The following is an 18,750-nucleotide window of genomic DNA, read 5'->3' on the forward strand; positions in this document are numbered from 1 at the left end:
ATTTTGAAAGTTTCTGCATTGTAAACCTTTTACAAACTGTAATTAGCAAAAGCAGTAGCAATACCAGAAATAACTGTTTCCTGTAACCATCTGAAATTCTCATTTGAGCCATTTCCTCTCATCAATTGTTGTGGCAATTAGACCCTTTTTCACTTCATGTATTGGTACCATGGGTGAAATAAGGGTTATTTTGGATATTAACAAGCAAGAAAAGCATGGTGACTGCAGAGTACTGAGAGGGATCTAGTTTGACTCGTAAGAACATGACCAGGCCAGCTAATGGAGAACCTTTCTTTTGTGTTGCCTCTCATATTTCTCTAAAATATGTTGCATTTGTGGTCTTTCAAGCAGCAGGCCATTTGAGGTGGGCAATACTAGCACTACTGCATGGTGACAGGTCCAGGCTGTGCACTCGCATATAACCTAGCTGCTTTCTTCTTTAAGCTATAAACGTATTCTTAGGTTGAGCGCACGCCTGACGCACCCTTAACAGGTTAACCATGAGTTTTGATGATAACAGGGAAGAATTAGCTAAGGATCTCTTCAAACAGAATAAAGAGATTGTACAAGCCGTTTCTAATGGCAGTAACCCTAAAGAGGGTTTGAAAGTAAAATTTCAGAAACTTGAGAGACTCAAAAAGAACGAATTGTCCAAATGGTGGGACGGAGTCACTCTTAAAAGGTATTTAGAGAACAAAAAGGCACCAAGAGGCTTAAGAATACTGACATTCCCTAGTTTTGATGATCTCGACCCGGACTTACTCTCAGATTGGGAGGATAATTTGCACAATTCTTCATTTAATATGATGAAAATTCTCATAACCCATGCAGAGAGAAAATGTATCAAGTTACAAGCTGAAATAAAAGCCCTTGAGGATGACATCAAACTATTAAATCTAGCGGAGGCTACTACTAAGAACTATGCAATTCTTAAGGAACAAATTAACTTACATCAGAAGGCAGTCAAAAATAGAAAACTACATAAAATCATACGCGATGATAGGGACTACGACAATGGTCGTGTGTTTACTTTTGCAGCCAAATTTGACAACATTCAAATCCCCAAGTCGAACGCCTCTGCCACAGCCAGCACAGGGAGCATCTGCAATATTAGCGTGAGTTCTGATCCATCCTCTATTGATGAGAGTAAACGAGAAGGACCACCAGAAGAGGGAGCACAGGGACCAAGTACATCGACTTTTTTAGACGAGGTCCTGCGCTTCAGGATTGGAAACAAGAAAGCAAAAGAAAAGTCAGGAGAGGGGGAAGGAGGAAAAATGCAAGAAAAGAACAGGGTTCTGACTCGTTACCAAAAGAGTCAAATAGACAAACGATAATGGGTGATGGGGCTGCTACTTCTTCTGATACAAACAGAGCCTTGGTCTCAGAGAATCTGGTAATTAATCTATCTGACTATAGTTTGTCAATACATGAAAAAAACGTGCTTAATAAAGGACTTGGATATTGCCCTGTTTCTCAGGGTGTTTTTTCAGAATTACATGTGGATTTGTTTAAATTTGTTCGTCATGCCAAACTAAAATGTCATTTCTCATTGGACAACTTTCAATATCAGCAGACGAAAATGGCTACAATACACACAGATGTCACAGTCTCTCATGTTCAAAATGTTGCCACACTACTTTCAATAGATGATGAAAATGATTCCACGACTGAAAGTATATTATGAGATCTTGACATTAGACAAGATTACTCTTGTGACAGTGGCCTACACATTCGTAACAAATTTACTCCACAGGGCACACATCTTTCTAGCATTGATGCATTTTATGAAATGGTTTCTCGCGACCTCTACTGCTTGGAAGATAGGCTACATACACGTTCTAGGAGGCATATTGAAGACAACCTCACTAAGGCTGAAAGGATAGCGTTACAACAACTTAGTGAAAATGACTCTATCATCATCAGGGAAGCAGATAAAGGGGGCAATGTAGTGATCATGAATAGAGATGACTATGAGAAGGAAGTTCTTAGACAGCTCAATGACACTACTAACTACACTAGGCTCCCTACTAACCCTTGTCCCACAGCTTCCACTAGAATCAATGACCATCTTTCACACTGGAAAGAGATTGGGCTCTTATCAGAGACTGAACACAAATTTCTTAGCGTTCGGAACCCCGGATTTCCTTGCATATACCTACTACCCAAGGTACATAAGAAACAACCCTTCCCTCCTGGCCGCCCTATTATCTCGGGCATTGGCTCAATGACTGAAGCCTTGGCCCAATTTGTGGATACCTTCCTACAGCCCCTAGTCATTAACTTACCATCATATGTCAGGGACAGTGCAGATATTCTGAATAAATTGGAAGATCTGGAATGGGAGGATGGCATGTGGTTTGCCACATTAGACGTAACTTCACTATACACATGCATCAGGAAAGACTTGGGCATCATGGCTGTTGACTTCTTTCTTGGGAACAGAATGGCAACTCTTTTGGAACATAACGACATGCTCAAATCCATGATTGACCTAATCCTGGACAACAACTTTTTCCTTTTTAACAACACTTGGTTTAAGCAGGAGCAAGGTACCGCAATGGGTTCTAAATGTGCACCCTCATATGCAAATCTGTTTATGGGGTGGGTGGAACACATGCATGCCTGGTCACGTATGGCATCTGAATGGATCGGACACATTCAGTTCTGGGGCCGCTACATTGAAGATATTATTATCATTTGGACCGGCACAGAACTTGAGTTTAGGGAGTATTTTACTTTCCTGAATCATAATACTTTCAATGTTGCTTTTACCATGGAGTTGTCCCAAACAACCATACACTTCCTGGATCTTGAACTCTATGTCCAGAATAAGAAAGTACACAGCACTCTTCACAGAAAGGATACTGCAGTCAACAGCATACTTCATTACACCAGTGCCCATCCGACATCCACCAAAAAAGCTATCCCATTTGGGGAACTGGTGCGTATTCGCAGAAACTGCAGTGAAGATGACAAATTTGAGTCCCAAACCACACTAACACTGAATAGACTTCAACAGAGGGGATACAAACATGACATCCTACAGTTGGCAAAGAATAGGGCGGCAAAACTAAATAGAAAGGACTTACTCCACAATGCCAACAAGAACACCACTAAACACAAAGAAAGACTTGCCTTCATCACAACACACTCCACTCTTAACCATGAGGTATTTAAGATACTGGGCAAACACTGGTCAATTCTTAAGGGAGCGTCGGGGGTCAATAGCATCATCACATCCAGACCCTCCATGACCTTCAGGAAAAGTAAAACCATCAGGGACGCTTTATGCCCCAGTTACACGCTGCCACAGCCCCCCAAACAAAACTGGCTCAAAAAACCTCTTGGTTTCTATACTTGCAGTTCTTGCAACTTTTGCCATTTGGGATGTAACAAAACACTTACATTCAAGTTCAACACAGACAGACGTTACACAATTCGCCACTTCATTAACTGTCTTTCCAGCTATGTGGTGTATGTTTTGATCTGTGGGTGTAACAAAATCTATGTGGGCAGCACTGTGAGACCACTCAAAATTCGCATACAGGAACATCGCAGAGCAGCTTTACATGGAGACACTACGTATGCTCTAGTCTCACACACCTGTACAGAAGGAGTGGATAGGTCTAGGTTCCGATTCCATGGCATTGACGTGGCTCTACCAATGAACAGAGGTGGGGATGGGGAACTTAGACTCAGACAATTGGAGGCAAGATGGATTTGTACTTTGCGAGCGGTTACACTAGGTTTCAATAGTGATAACGAAATGCATTACTTTCTATAAATCTGTACAGCTTAGAAAGACAAAACGTTTATTGAAATACCTATGTGTCTGGACATGTAACATGTCACTATTTGTGAATTATGTTTTTTGTGTATAAATTGGACAATGTGAATTTTGTGATGTGTTGTCCATGTATGACATGTAACACAATCGTACTCTGTAATATACTCGCAACCTCTCTGTCTGTACTGTTTCATTTATGTTTTATTCTTGTTGGCTGTACTATCTAACTGACTTAAATACACTTTTTCACAGGTGTGGCTATACCCCATCCATGCCTTTTGTTCCGTCCTTTGTTACTCTTTGGTCTCATATCCTTCCGGACTCTGGGCATTGTCCGAGTCGTATGATTTAAAACTATTGCCGATACGACTTCAATACCTTTCTGTACACATTGGATCCAATGAAAAATGTTTTTAGGACGTACCGTGTCCCCCTCATATGACTGTTTTACAGTCGCTTTTGCTGTATCTTGCACAATTTATTTCTTTGCTCAATTCCTTACTCATTGGAGGCCCCTCGCGTCTACGTGACGCAGACTCATTGTACCTTCGTCTTGTTAATGCCCTTACTGCATGTGTTGCTTAAAGTGCACTTTCTTTAGGTTTCACATGTTCTATTACGCATACTTATTCCTAACAGGTTATAGACATGATTTTGTATTGCTAGTTGCTGCAGCTACTTTGCAGAAATATAAGTATATTATCGTTTTAAATGTTCACGATTGTCCCTTTTCGATACCATTCGGTTTCGATTTTTATGCATCCGGAACTATACAAATTAACGATACCGTTTTATTTCCGACAAACCTTTCCGATTTGGACGGATACCGTTCCCTCACGTAACCATAATACTACCACCATGTTTCAAGTGACGATGGTCATTATTCGGACTATGTTTACACTATCGTAGCAATAATGACCATGTACGGGAACCATTCAAAGATGGCGCAGCATATACGTCCGATAGCTTGTTGCTTGCCGGATATAGGAAATGACATCATAATTTGGAAACCGGAACTCCTCCAAGATGGAGTACTCAGGATGCATACACGGTCTAGTGTATACTCCTTATCGGGAACATACCGGATGTACACGCCTTGGCGCCAAAATATAAGGCTTACCGTTGTGTTTCCCTTGGTAACCGTTCTGACACGACGGCGAGCACGGCGCTACTGACCCCCCTAAGGTACACCTTGGAACACTACACTCCAAGTAAGCATTGGTCTGAGAACTCAGCATGTCTGCTTTTTATTCTATTTCAAATTTGCGATTACATTAGATGTACTTCAGCCAAACGCTCTATTAAAGTCGTATGATGGCTGTTTGACTGCTAACTAGGGTAGGACAATCATGCATCATGCAATTATACGCAGGCTGTGAATATGGTTGAGAAGAGCAGTACTAATTGTACAATTATGTTTTACGGTAAAGCGCAACTTACGAGATTTTGCTTTGTCTATGGGGGCTTCGCATGCGTGCAGTTCAGCTTTTCCTGACTGACTGACGATTTTGGTGTAAACTTTTGATAATACGATTGGATTTCTTAACGAATAATGTTTTATTTGGTGAGTTTTTTCCATGTGTAGGGTCTAGCCTTTCTTTGCTTAGGTTCACTTTAGCAGCACTCTGTACTCGCATCCAACTCTTCATGCTTAACTAAGAGTTTGTTGTGCTATTCACTCTCCTTAACGAATATAATAGGCCCGTTTATAGGTAGGGCGTTGTTGTATTACATTTGGGCCTATATTAGCCCTTTGATTATACCTACGCGTAGTTTCTCACGAAACAATTAGCATTTCAACTTTGACATCTAATTCCCTCCTTAGACCTAACGCTACTAGGACTCCTTGAGAACTCTCATCCCTGACGTACTTCCCTTTATGACTTACGAGCATTTGCGTGTTACTCTTCATTTTGGTGAGTGAATTTCTATGTCTCTGAGCCTTAGGAACAACTGACCTTAATTTCTCTTCAGGAAATTATTTATTCGTGCCCTTATTATTTATAGACTCTACCTACACTGTATGCTACAGTACCTGTGGAACACACTTTGTGCATCTACGTTTAAAATTGCGTGGTAAGCGCTTCTCGTTTCGCTTCTTTTCTCCTTAAAAATTCGACCTTGGTTTTATTTTTTATTGGGTCCGTGTTTGTTTCAGATTCTTGTTCACTTGGGAAAATTAATGAGGTGTTTTTATCACGGCATAAGACCTTGAGCTTTTGTGTTTTTCCTTTTTGACAACTTTGTCTAGTCACATGATCTAGCCGTTTTGTTGCTATTGTGCTAGTTCAGTTTCTCGCACGTCTTACACGGGTCACTTGGGTCACTAAGTCATTTCACGGCAGTTCACTAGCTTGGTCTGTTCTGCACCTATATTCTTGAAACAACTTGCTGTTTTTTCCCTGTTTGTCATCAGCATGCTTTTTTCTTTCTTTTCGTTTATTCGGATTGCTTTCTCCTAAACGTTTCTTTCTCTTACTTCCTTTTGTTTCCACGATGTTTTGTAATTGAATTCTCTATGTGTACCAAGTAAGGATACATCCCATATTTTTGTATGATCCCTAAACAGCCTTGAAAAAGCCCATGTTGGGGCGAAACGCGTTGGCTGTGAACATTGTTGCACTACGCCTTGGAATAAAGAACATCTGAATACTGCGAATTTTTCGTGTGGATCGAACATTTGTGCTTGAACTGTACTACTTCCATACACCTTTCTTTTGTGTTGCCTCTCATATTTCTCTAAATCATGTGTGTGTTTGTTGAAGTCACAAGTTAGGGCGTTGTTTAGAAAATGGACGCAAAATGAAAAATCTGCATCAGAAGGTCTGAATTGCTTCCATTTTTGTTGTTTCTTTTGTTTCAATGTGTTTTTTATTTGGTGTGCTGCACAAGAACTTTAGATTTAAGCTGCTGAAAATGCGGTGCTTGTCTCATTTTTTTGTTAGAATATGGAGACATGTTTGCAGATATAGATCAGTGTTTTCAAGAGGTGCAGAGGGTCGAGAAAAATTGCCCTGCAGCCTCAAGATTTTGACTTCCTAAAAGTTGGTCACTATTGCCTCATACGGCAAACAATGTAAATGAGGCTTGTTCGGGTTTTTTCCATTCTGCGTCTCATCAGAACGCATCAGTCCCCCTATCTCTAGTATAGTGATGTATCTGTTCTAAAATAACAATGCGTGTAAATACCTGCAAGAAATGTTGAGTTAGCTGAAAAATTAAATCAGCTTTATGCGGCATAGTGAAATACAGGCCTACTTATGTTAAGTTTAGCATTACCTTCAATGGTATCCATTTGATATGCATGTGCACATATAAACAGAAATGAATATACAGTTCTAATACAATAAATCGATTGTTGTTTCTAGCATGATTACATTCTACATATGTAAGGAAGTATTTAATCATTGTTTCGATTTGTTACATGTTATTCACAGGAAGTAGCACTCATATTTAGAAAGTTACATTTAATCTCTATGGTGAATACATATTTCTACTAAATGAAGTTGATTCTTTATTAACCACACTAATTCAAAGCAAGACAATTATGCAAGTAAGTTCTCTAGTCCTACCGGGAAGGCACTCTTTAATATATGTCAGGTGCAACACTAACATTAATTTGTTAGACCATACATGAATCATGTGCTAATTTCACTTTTCATACCATGTGGTTCTCAAGTGTCTGTGACATTTGGGACATGTAAAGGGTGAGCAACCTTTGCGCTGCACCAGCATGACCAGGAATAATGATGTTAGACTTAAGGTCCTTGTTTGAATTGTGAAAATTGTGCAGACAGAACTGTTTCCTCTGTGATGGTCACACCCAGTGCGCAAAAAGAGGGGACTTTGTGATTATGTTGGCCTGTTCAAATTTATCAGTGATTTTGGCTTGTTTGATTGGAATGCTGCTTAATCTGAAGTTTATAGGCATGTGGCCTATTCATTTTCATTCCTCTGATTAGACTATCTATTCCTGAATTGTTTCTATTCTGCTGTTCTTTAATTAGAAAATATTTTTCTTCTTCCATCTCGCCAAATTCTATTTTTAGATTTGATATTTCTCCCACAGAAGGAGGTTATAATAAATCCATTGTTCTTAGATTTGTATTGTTGGGATATTTCAGAGATAGGTTCAGACAATAATGTCAGTGGTTTCTCCTACTGCTCCAAAACATATTACTAAAACATAAAAAAAGTCTGTGTGATTTTGAAAGTTTCTGCATTGTAAACCTTTTACAAACTGTAATTAGCAAAAGCAGTAGCAATACCAGAAATAACTGTTTCCTGTAACCATCTTAAATTCTCATTTGAGCCATTTCCTCTCATCAATTGTTGTGGCAATTAGACCCTTTTTCACTTCATGTATTGGTACCATGGGTGAAATAAGGGTTATTTTGGATATTAACAAGCAAGAAAAGCATGGTGACTGCAGAGTACTGAGAGGGATCTAGTTTGACTCGTAAGAACATGACCAGGCCAGCTAATGGAGAATCCTACACATAATGAAGACTTAGGTACTAGCACGAACGTTAAAGACTCAGGAATATTTCCTTGAATGGCATCTTGCTAACAGGAGTACAAGTCAGATGGTCATGGAACAAGTGAACATAAAATAGGAGCCTGGGTTTGAAATCTACCTAAGCAGGATTGCACTCTCTGAGGCGAGGTGCTCGTATGACGAATTTAGGTTCGGCCAGTTACAACTGGCAGAGGTACTGGATTGGTAGTTCAAGAGGAAGAGAGAAAATGTGTCATAATTGAGCTAAATCACTGACTCATTTGTTTTAGGCCATTTTGCAGTCCTCTAAGAATGGCATGGCCTAGGTCTCTCTTTCTTGCAAAAGGAATTTGTACAGTAATAGAGTTTGGGTGAATCTTTGCTGACAGAAAAATTTACCAGATCCTAAGGCAGTGGGCCACTTTATTGGCAGAGCGTGGCTGCAAAAGTTGAAGGTTGCAAATGGGGCAATATAGATAGTGAAGTCCTTACCTGTGATCCAGGAGGCCCTAGTTCTACGTTGTTTATTAATTTAAATATTTTTATATTTAAATCTCGATGACCACAGCCACTACAATTATATTTCACTACTGCATCTTTCTTAAAATCCCATTTTACAACTGCATTAAGAATGTTGATATTGGTCAATGGCTATGGCAGAAACAGCCTTCTGCGAATGGATAATTTATAGGCTCCGCTATCATGCATATAAATTTGAACAAAAATGGGGCGCCTTCATTCACTAAAACTCTGCCAAACCATACTCTCACTCTGGCAGCAATGGAGCGAGATGGTACACCAAGTCTTAAGGACCCAGAATGTACAATACAAATGCTCTAAGAGTCATGGTCTTTCTTTTAAATACTCTGGTTTCCCCATATCCCCAATATCCCATATGTGATTAGCACACAACTGTATGTTTTCCATGCCATCTTGATGCCTCCTGTGTATATAAAGTTACATTACCAGGCTGACCATCCTGGATCCTACATAGGACTCCTGTATTTTTATGTGTAGGCTTTTGACAATACTGTCCGTGAATACTGCGTACTAGTCAGATACCAATGTTTGCACTTGTTCACTGCGACCGGCGACTGTTCATTTTGTTTACCGCTGGATGTTTCAATGAGCGTATTGTATTTGGTTACACTATAAAAGTACTTCCCAATTTATGATGTAGGAATCAATAACAATATATTTCAAGAAAAAAAATAAGTTGATATAGTCTCACCGCAGGCTCTAGTAAACTGCATAAATTTATATACTGAATTCATTCTTTTACCAGATATAATGTATTCCTACACTCTGCTTAGCCATACTGCTTAAATGTTGTCTAGCTCTGACTTACTAGGCTGAGTGAACTTAGCATTAGGTCAGGCATTCTTGATTCCACTGCCTATTACATCACCTCACCTGTATATATCGTGCTTCACGCTTGCTCGTGATTTTTTGTTGGGTTCATAATCTTCTGGAGGCATGTAGATGATAGTTCCTCCTCCTGAAGAGGTGTCCAGAGCTGATTGTGATGATGACAGCATACGCCATTTTGAGAGGCCAAAATCTGCAATCTTGAAAACAAATAAAATTACAGTATGCCATATGTTCCCCAACTATTTGGTCATTTGCATTCAGCAAATGCTCCATCTCTAGGCTCTCATGCGTTGGCTATGGAAACTGGTAACCAGGAAGATATGTATTGTAAAACTACATATGTCAACGTTACAAACAGATGATGCCAAGTAAACAATAGAAAGTAAAACTGGAACACTTTGCTGTGCACTTTAAATGATCAGTTCAGGAAGGTTCAACACCCAAGATATTTATCTAGGTATTTCTTTGACTTGCACCATGAGTTTTTTGAGAATCCAAGCATGTTGATATCATGTTGTCATTATATCACCCATTCTCTGGTTATTTTGGTTGACACTTTTGAACTGCACTTCAGATTCTTTGTATCAGAAACTGAAATATTCTATTTATTCTCATCCATAATAGCTATCTATTTTCTTCAGCCTACAAGGGAACAAGCCAAGATTCACCACCTTTAATCAAACCGTCTACTGCCACCTGCCCAAATGTACTCCTCGTTTTTACAATGTTCTGCTACATCGTTCAACTCTCATACAAAGCACTTATCATTGTATAAGTTAACAGCATTGTTGTGAGTGTCCCTGTACTGAGAATCTCCTTAAAATTGATCTAATGAGAAAATTTCAAGCTTCAGATCCAGAAGGAAATCTTTGAATTGTGGTGTTTTGAAAAAATGGGCTGTATTACCTCTTCCACTTTTTAATGTTAGATGGGGGCCTTAATGAAAGATGTTCCAATTCCGAAGCATCACATATTACGAATATACTGATGATTTACAATTTACCCACAAACTCCCCGCAACAGAAAAGGAAAAAAAAATATTTTGGAAAAGATCTGTTTGTGATGAACTAATGGAGGTGTGTGAATCAATCATATGTCAATCTCGGTGGTAACACTAGTTAGGACTCCACATATGCTATGGTCCACGGAGATTACCTTGTTTCCCTGACGTCCAACCAAACCCCAGTCTGTATAGTAAAGGTCTAGGAATCTGAATGTATTCAGACCTTTCTTAAGTTATAGAAGTAGGCTTTTATCACCTACACCTACCAAAGATAATCTTGAAATCCCTTACCTTTCTGCAAAAACTTCATGCCATGTTAGCAGTAGTAATGGTGGGGAGGAGTATCAAAGGTGTCCGCTCCCATGTCTGAGCGAGGTGACCCCTGTGGTTAAAGGGAAAGGGGGTCCCCTGAAGAAGCAGGAGGAAAAGGTGAGCACTGTGGAACAGGGTGAGGTGATGGATGTGCAAAAGGCAAAATGCTTGTAGCCTTGTTTGCTTTCTTGCACTGCTTGGATGAAGCTGGCATATCAAAGGCTCCCTTGAAGGACAGCTGGCGTTTGGATGACTGAGCACCAGGCCCAGAAGCATTGGTGAGAATCCACCCCGTATCGGGATGAATGTCCAAATGTCTCTCTTGAGCATTGATCTCCTCTTAGGGGCACATGCATCAAAGGTTTTTGCGAGCGCAACGGTGCGATTCGCAAAAATCAGCTGATTGCAAAAGGCCATTTTGCAGTGCATGAAAGCATTGGGGACGCACAATTTAGGAAACCGCAATTTCTTGCGATTTCCTGAATTGTGATTCCATTAAAGGAATTCCTTAAATGCAATGCAAGAAGCACTTTGAAATAGTGATTTCGCTATTTGGGGCCGCAAATTACCGAGCAATTAAACTGGTTGGTAATTTGCAAAAACTCTGAAAAAGCACTAAAGTGCATTTTTCAAAGTTTCAGGTTACACACACACATGTTTAACACAAATGGGGCCGCTCCCAGTTAAGTGACTAGGGTGCTAAAGCGTTAGATTGTGAGTGCAGGCATCTCACTAAAAGTGAAAGACTTGTTTCACACACCACCTGGTGTCATGCTTAATCATTGACCAGTCCTCTCCGTCTAAAAACTTGGTTTGATAGAGGGCGGGCATACACCTGATGACAGGGATGCACCTTTAAACTAAGTGGGGGCCCTATAGATGTCAAATTAATTTTAATGTGACTGGCATCTATATGGTGATTAAAATCAGTGATCGGTGTGTTGGGGATTCTATTATCCCCTCACCGTGGTCAGTGTGGTCGACATGTTTGTACCAGTTGGCCCAGTTGGGTCCATGGCATTCATCAGGACCTAAAGGAAAAAAGTGCGGGTTCCACTCTTACCAGACTATGGTGAGAGGGTTCCACTGTATGGGGTGACCTGTCTCACACTCCAATGTTATGTGGCTTATGAGTTTCAAGCCCTAGGTAGCAGAACAAATTGCCACATAGGAGGGTGAGAGAGGAAGACCCCTGTAGTCAAACTTGCCTCAAGGTATGTCTCCTGTGTCTGCACCTAGATGTGTCCTCAGCACCTTCTCGTTGAGGCCTCCTATGGGCAAATTAACCCCGCAGTGTTGTATATATAGATATATATTTTCCAATAAAGGATTCCTCTGACCGGGGCAAGTATCGCGAAAAGGAATGGAATTCCACAAATATTCCTCCAACAAAAATTATACTCGCACTCCAGGAGTTATGTTTTCAGGCTAATTTATTCCATTAGATTTCAGCCATCACCAATTGTTAACCAACACGTTTCGACCAGAACGGTCTTGTTGGAGGAATATATGTTTGTGTGTGTGTGTGTGTGTGTGTGTATATATATATATATATATATATATATTACCTACTGGCGGTCGCCAGTAGGTAGTTATAGTTAGGACCACGTTTCCATAGGAAAACCTCAACATTCTATTTTGAATAACTTTGGCGCCGGTCGACGAATCGTCGCGAATTTCTCAAAATAGGTGGGGCGCTACGCTCCGCTCCTACCCTGAAAGTCTCGGGGGGATCCGTCAAGCGGGGGCTGAGATAAAAGGGGGGTCCCAAAACGCGTTTTTCCCATGCATTTTTCCATAGGACCTTTAGAACGAGCTACAGCCCGAACGGCTGAACAGAATTACTCAAAATTTGGCAGAGAGGTAGTCCCTAGGTCAAGGAAGTGCCTTTTGTAGGTTTGGTGTAAATCTGTTCAGTAGATTCTGAGAAAATAGCCTTTAAATCAATATATATATCTGAGCCCGCTTACGGTACGCTTACCGTACGCTTACGGTAAGCGTACGGCGGCGTGCGCGAGCGCGATTCTGATTGGCTGTTAGATCTTAGTAAACATTCGAATCGGCCGAAACCAGGAAGCGGCGGCCGCCATTTTGTGTATTTCACTCTGAAAAAAAAGAGTGAAAACAAGGAAAGGGGGCAATGAGGAGAGTTACAGACCCCCTAACATTTGTAAGGGGGTCAAAGAAGGACAGAAAAGTACAAAAAAAACATTTATTGATTTTAAAAAAAATCACGGGGTACGCGTACGGTAAGCTTACGGTAAGCGTACGGTAAAAAAAATAAAAATAAATAAATGAAAAGCAGATTTAAGAGTTTAGATATTAGGGAGCTCTAAAAAGAGCTGTTGTGTTTATGAAGTCATTTTTTTAGTGGTACCTACAAGTAAGTACCGATGCAGAGTTTAAGGTTCAAGAGGAAGACTCTGTTCCCTTCATCATTGAAGTGCACACCATCTCCTCTATAAATGTCTTGCATGTCATAACGCAAGTTGTTGTGGTAAATGGCACCCATACCATAGTCACGGAGGAAAGCAGAAACAGATTTGTTGACGTGCTTTCTTGCTTTGTCAATCTGTGGACAGAAATGATTGGACCAGTTCCATTTTTGCCTTTGGCATATGTTGGAAAACACAAAGGCAGTTTTAGGGAAAAGTGAAAACAGTTGTGCAAAGGTGTCCTTCATAAGCATTTCCAGACCTACCCCAGTCAAAGTGCCTAGGTCATTGCCACCACAGTGCACTATTATGAGGTCAGGGTGTTGGATTTGCATGAAGGATTTCACCAATGGCATCAATTGGTGCCACTTTAACCCTCTCTGACCAATCCATTTAATGTCTACATTTGGCAAAGCAAGGTCTCTCACCATATCTGTTTTCTCTGCAAACTTTTCACTCCAGAAGACATAGCTGTGCCCTACAATCCACACTGTGAACATCTTCAAAGGAGATCTGGATGCACTCAGGAGGTGTCTTTCAGTAGAATGGCAATATGAAAAGAAAGACAGTTTGGAAATGGAGGCATACATATTTTTTTTAAAACAAAAAGAACTGATTGGCTGTTTCATACCATTCTAGAATAAAAACTAGGCTGTATGTGAAAATTAATAGAAGCATGTTTTGTATTGGTACAAAAAAATGTGTAACCAAAGAACAGTACTATGGATTTGCTGTTAGGTTTGAAAAGTCAAGCACTCTTGCTCTGTGGAATTGAAACATTGTGTGTCGAACTTCTGACCTAACTGCACACAGCAGTGTTCCATGAGCTGTTGCTATGGTAGCAGGCAGAAGTCAAGTTGGGGGAAGGGTACTAGGCAGAAGTCAAGTTGGGGGCAGGGTACTTTTGGAAAAGGGTTCGTTTTCAACCAATAGAAATGTGTGATTACATGTGAAAAAAAGGGGGAAGCACTGAGATTTGAAACTTACATGTATATGTGTGGAAAAATAGAGGGAAAGTTTGCCATTATCTGGTTCTGCTGAGAGGAGAGAGGTGAACACAACAGAGATCCTGGCTCTGATAATCTGCTGTTTGAGTGTCACATTTCTTTCACAACTAACTAATTTTAAAGGTGAGTTTACAGTTTGAGAGGGTATGTATGTGGTAACTTAAGAAATGAATAATAGAAATGGGAATTGTTTTTGTTGTAGTTACACATGGTGGTTTCATAATGTGTCAGTGTGTAAAAGTGATTTACACTTGCCCCGAAAAAAAAAAGAGCAGTAAGTGTGCTTTCAAATTGGCAAAGAAATTTCGTTTTGGGACTAATGTGAAAACATGACTCTGTGTGCATAGAAGAATTATAGGCAGAGATTTATTGCGTCTTGCTCTGGTGATTTCACAGTTGCATTAGATGGAAAGGGGGAGCGAATTTTTGGGGGAAGAAGCAGAGGCTTAGCACACACCCATGTGCTTGCCGTGTATAGTCATGCACAGTATTAAGAAGCCAGTGGGGTTTTCAGGTTTAAGTCTGTAATGCAAATACATTCAGCATCACTAAGGCTGGTTGCCCTTGCTGGAGTGTAGGCAGACACAGAGAATACACATGGTGGTGGTCTGAAAAAAAAACAGCTTGGACACGTGCAATTAAATAAATCAAAAATAGTGGTTTCATAATGTGTCAGTCTGTAAAAGTGATTTCAAATTGTAAAAAGAGATTTTCATTTGGCACGAAAAAAAAAGAGCAGTAAGTGTGCTTTCAAATTGGCAAAGAAATTTCGTTTTGGGACTAATGTGAAAACATGACTGTGTGCATAGAAGAATTATAGGCAGAGATTTATTGCGTCTTGCTCTGGTGATTTCACAGTTGCATTAGATGGAAAGGGGGAGCGAATTTTTGGGGGAAGAAGCAGAGGCTTAGCACACACCCATGTGCTTGCCATGTATAGTCATGCACAGTATTTAGAAGCCAGTGGGGTTTTCAGGTTTAAGTCTGTAATGCAAATACATTCAGCATCACTAAGGCTGGTTGCCCTTGGTGGAGTGTAGGCAGTCACAGAGAATGCACATGGTGGTGGTCTGAAAAAAAAACAGCTTGGACACGTGCAATTAAATAAATCAAAAATAGTGGTTTCATAATGTGTCAGTCTGTAAAATTGATTTCAAATTGTAAAAAGAGATTTTCACTTGGCCCTAAAAAAAAAGAGCAGTAAGTGTGCTTTCAAATTGGCAAAGAAATTTCGTTTTAGGACTAATGTGAAAACATGACTCTGTGTGCATAGAGGAATTATAGGCAGAGATTTATTGCGTCTTGCTCTGGTGATTTCACAGTTGCATTAGATGGAAAGGGGGAGCGAATTTTTGGGGGAAGAAGCAGAGGCTTAGCACACACCCATGTGCTTGCCATGTATAGTCATGCACAGTATTTAGAAGCCAGTGGGGTTTTCAGGTTTAAGTCTGTAATGCAAATACATTCAGCATCACTAAGGCTGGTTGCCCTTGGTGGAGTGTAGGCAGTCACAGAGAATGCACATGGTGGTGGTCTGAAAAAAAACCAGCTTGGACATGTGCATTTAAATAAAAGAAAAAAAAGTGGTTTCATAATGTGTCAGTCTGTAAAAGTGATTTCAAATTGTAAAAAGAGATTTTCACTTGGCCCTAAAAAAAAAGAGCAGTAAGTGTGCTTTCAAATTGGCAAAGAAATTTCGTTTTGGGACTAATGTGAAAACATGACTCTGTGTGCATAGAGGAATTATAGGCAGAGATTTATTGCGTCTTGCTCTGGTGATTTCACAGTTGCATTAGATGGAAAGGGGGAGCGAATTTTTGGGGGAAGAAGCAGAGGCTTAGCACACACCCATGTGCTTGCCATGTATAGTCATGCACAGTATTTAGAAGCCAGTGGGGTTTTCAGGTTTAAGTCTGTAATGCAAATACATTCAGCATCACTAAGGCTGGTTGGCCTTGGTGGAGTGTAGGCAGTCACAGAGAATGCACATGGTGGTGGTCTGAAAAAACAGCTTGGACATGTGCATTTAAATAAAAGAAAAAAAAGTGGTTTCATAATGTGTCAGTCTGTAAAAGTGATTTCAAATTGTAAAAAGAGATTTTCACTTGGCCCGAAAAAAAAAGAGCAGTAAGTGTGCTTTCAAATTGGCAAAGAAATTTCGTTTTAGGACTAATGTGAAAACATGACTCTGTGTGCATAGAGGAATTATAGGCAGAGATTTATTGCGTCTTGCTCTGGTGATTTCACAGGTGCATTAGATGGAAAGGGGGAGCGAATTTTTTGGGGAAGAAGCAGAGGCTTAGCACACACCCATGTGCTTGCCATGTATAGTCATGCACAGTATTTAGAAGCCAGTGGGGTTTTCAGGTTTAAGTCTGTAATGCAAATACATTCAGCATCACTAAGGCTGGTTGCCCTTGGTGGAGTGTAGGCAGTCACAGAGAATGCACATGGTGGTGGTCTGAAGAAAAAACAGTTTGTACATGTGCAATTAAATAAATCAAAAATAGTGGTTTCATAATGTGTCAGTCTGTAAAAGTGATTTCAAATTGTAAAAAGAGATTTTCACTTGGCCCTAAAAAAAAAGAGCAGTAAGTGTGCTTTCAAATTGGCAAAGAAATTTCGTTTTAGGACTAATGTGAAAACATGACTCTGTGTGCATAGAGGAATTATAGGCAGAGATTTATTGCGTCTTGCTCTGGTGATTTCACAGTTGCATTAGATGGAAAGGGGGAGCGAATTTTTGGGGGAAGAAGCAGAGGCTTAGCACACACCCATGTGCTTGCCATGTATAGTCATGCACAGTATTTAGAAGCCAGTGGGGTTTTCAGGTTTAAGTCTGTAATGCAAATACATTCAGCATCACTAAGGCTGGTTGCCCTTGGTGGAGTGTAGGCAGTCACAGAGAATGCACATGGTGGTGGTCTGAAAAAAAACCAGTTTGTACATGTGCAATTAAATAAATCAAAAATAGTGGTTTCATAATGTGTCAGTCTGTAAAAGTGATTTCAAATTGTAAAAAGAGATTTTCACTTGGCCCTAAAAAAAAAGAGCAGTAAGTGTGCTTTCAAATTGGCAAAGAAATTTCGTTTTGGGACTAATGTGAAAACATGACTCTGTGTGCATAGAGGAATTATAGGCAGAGATTTATTGCGTCTTGCTCTGGTGATTTCACAGTTGCATTAGATGGAAAGGGGGAGCGAATTTTTGGGGGAAGAAGCAGAGGCTTAGCACACACCCATGTGCTTGCCATGTATAGTCATGCACAGTATTTAGAAGCCAGTGGGGTTTTCAGGTTTAAGTCTGTAATGCAAATACATTCAGCATCACTAAGGCTGGTTGCCCTTGGTGGAGTGTAGGCAGTCACAGAGAATGCACATGGTGGTGGTCTGAAAAAACAGCTTGGACATGTGCATTTAAATAAAAGAAAAAAAAGTGGTTTCATAATGTGTCAGTCTGTAAAAGTGATTTCAAATTGTAAAAAGAGATTTTCACTTGGCCCGAAAAAAAAGAGCAGTAAGTGTGCTTTCAAATTGGCAAAGAAATTTCGTTTTGGGACTAATGTGAAAACATGACTCTGTGTGCATAGAGGAATTATAGGCAGAGATTTATTGCGTCTTGCTCTGGTGATTTCACAGTTGCATTAGATGGAAAGGGGGAGCGAATTTTTGGGGGAAGAAGCAGAGGCTTAGCACACACCCATGTGCTTGCCATGTATAGTCATGCACAGTATTTAGAAGCCAGTGGGGTTTTCAGGTTTAAGTCTGTAATGCAAATACATTCAGCATCACTAAGGCTGGTTGCCTTTGCTGGAGTGTAGGCAGACACAGAGAATACACATGGTGGTGGTCTGAAAAAAAAACAGCTTGGACATGTGCAATTAAATAAATTTTTTAAAAAGGTTTCATAATGTGTCAGTCTGTAAAAGTGATTTTCACTCGGCCCGAAAAAAAAAGAGCAGTAAGTGTGCTTTCAAAATGGCAAAGAAATTTCGTTTTGGGACTAATGTGAAAACATGACTCTGTGTGCATAGAGGAATTATAGGCAGAGATTTATTGCATCTTGCTCTGGTGATTTCACAGTTGCATTAGATGGAAAGGGGGAGCGAATTTTTTGGGGAAGAAGCAGAGGCTTAGCACACACCCATGTGCTTGCCATGTATAGTCATGCACAGTATTTAGAAGCCAGTGAGGTTTTCAGGTTTAAGTCTGTAATGCAAATACATTCAGCATCACTAAGGCTGGTTGCCCTTGCTGGAGTGTAGGCAGACACAGAGAATACACATGGTGGTGGTCTGAAAAAAAAACAGCTTGGACATGTGCAATTAAATAAAT

At 40.2% G+C, this 18,750-nt stretch overlaps 1 protein-coding gene across 1 annotated transcript in view; it reads right to left on the reverse strand.

Annotated features, from left to right (window-relative positions):
• Positions 1-18,750, reverse strand: part of RIPK2 (receptor interacting serine/threonine kinase 2) — a 330,649-nt gene that overhangs the window by 98,182 nt on the left and 213,717 nt on the right. The window contains exon 4 of the mRNA XM_085605314.1: positions 9,702-9,856. Coding sequence (XP_085461440.1) covers positions 9,702-9,856 — 155 coding nt within the window. The remainder of the gene's footprint in view (positions 1-9,701; positions 9,857-18,750) is intronic.

Source organism: Triturus cristatus, chromosome 5_1, assembly GCF_964204655.1.
Source record: "Triturus cristatus chromosome 5_1, aTriCri1.1, whole genome shotgun sequence".
In the NCBI taxonomy this organism is placed as follows: Eukaryota; Metazoa; Chordata; class Amphibia; order Caudata; family Salamandridae; genus Triturus; species Triturus cristatus.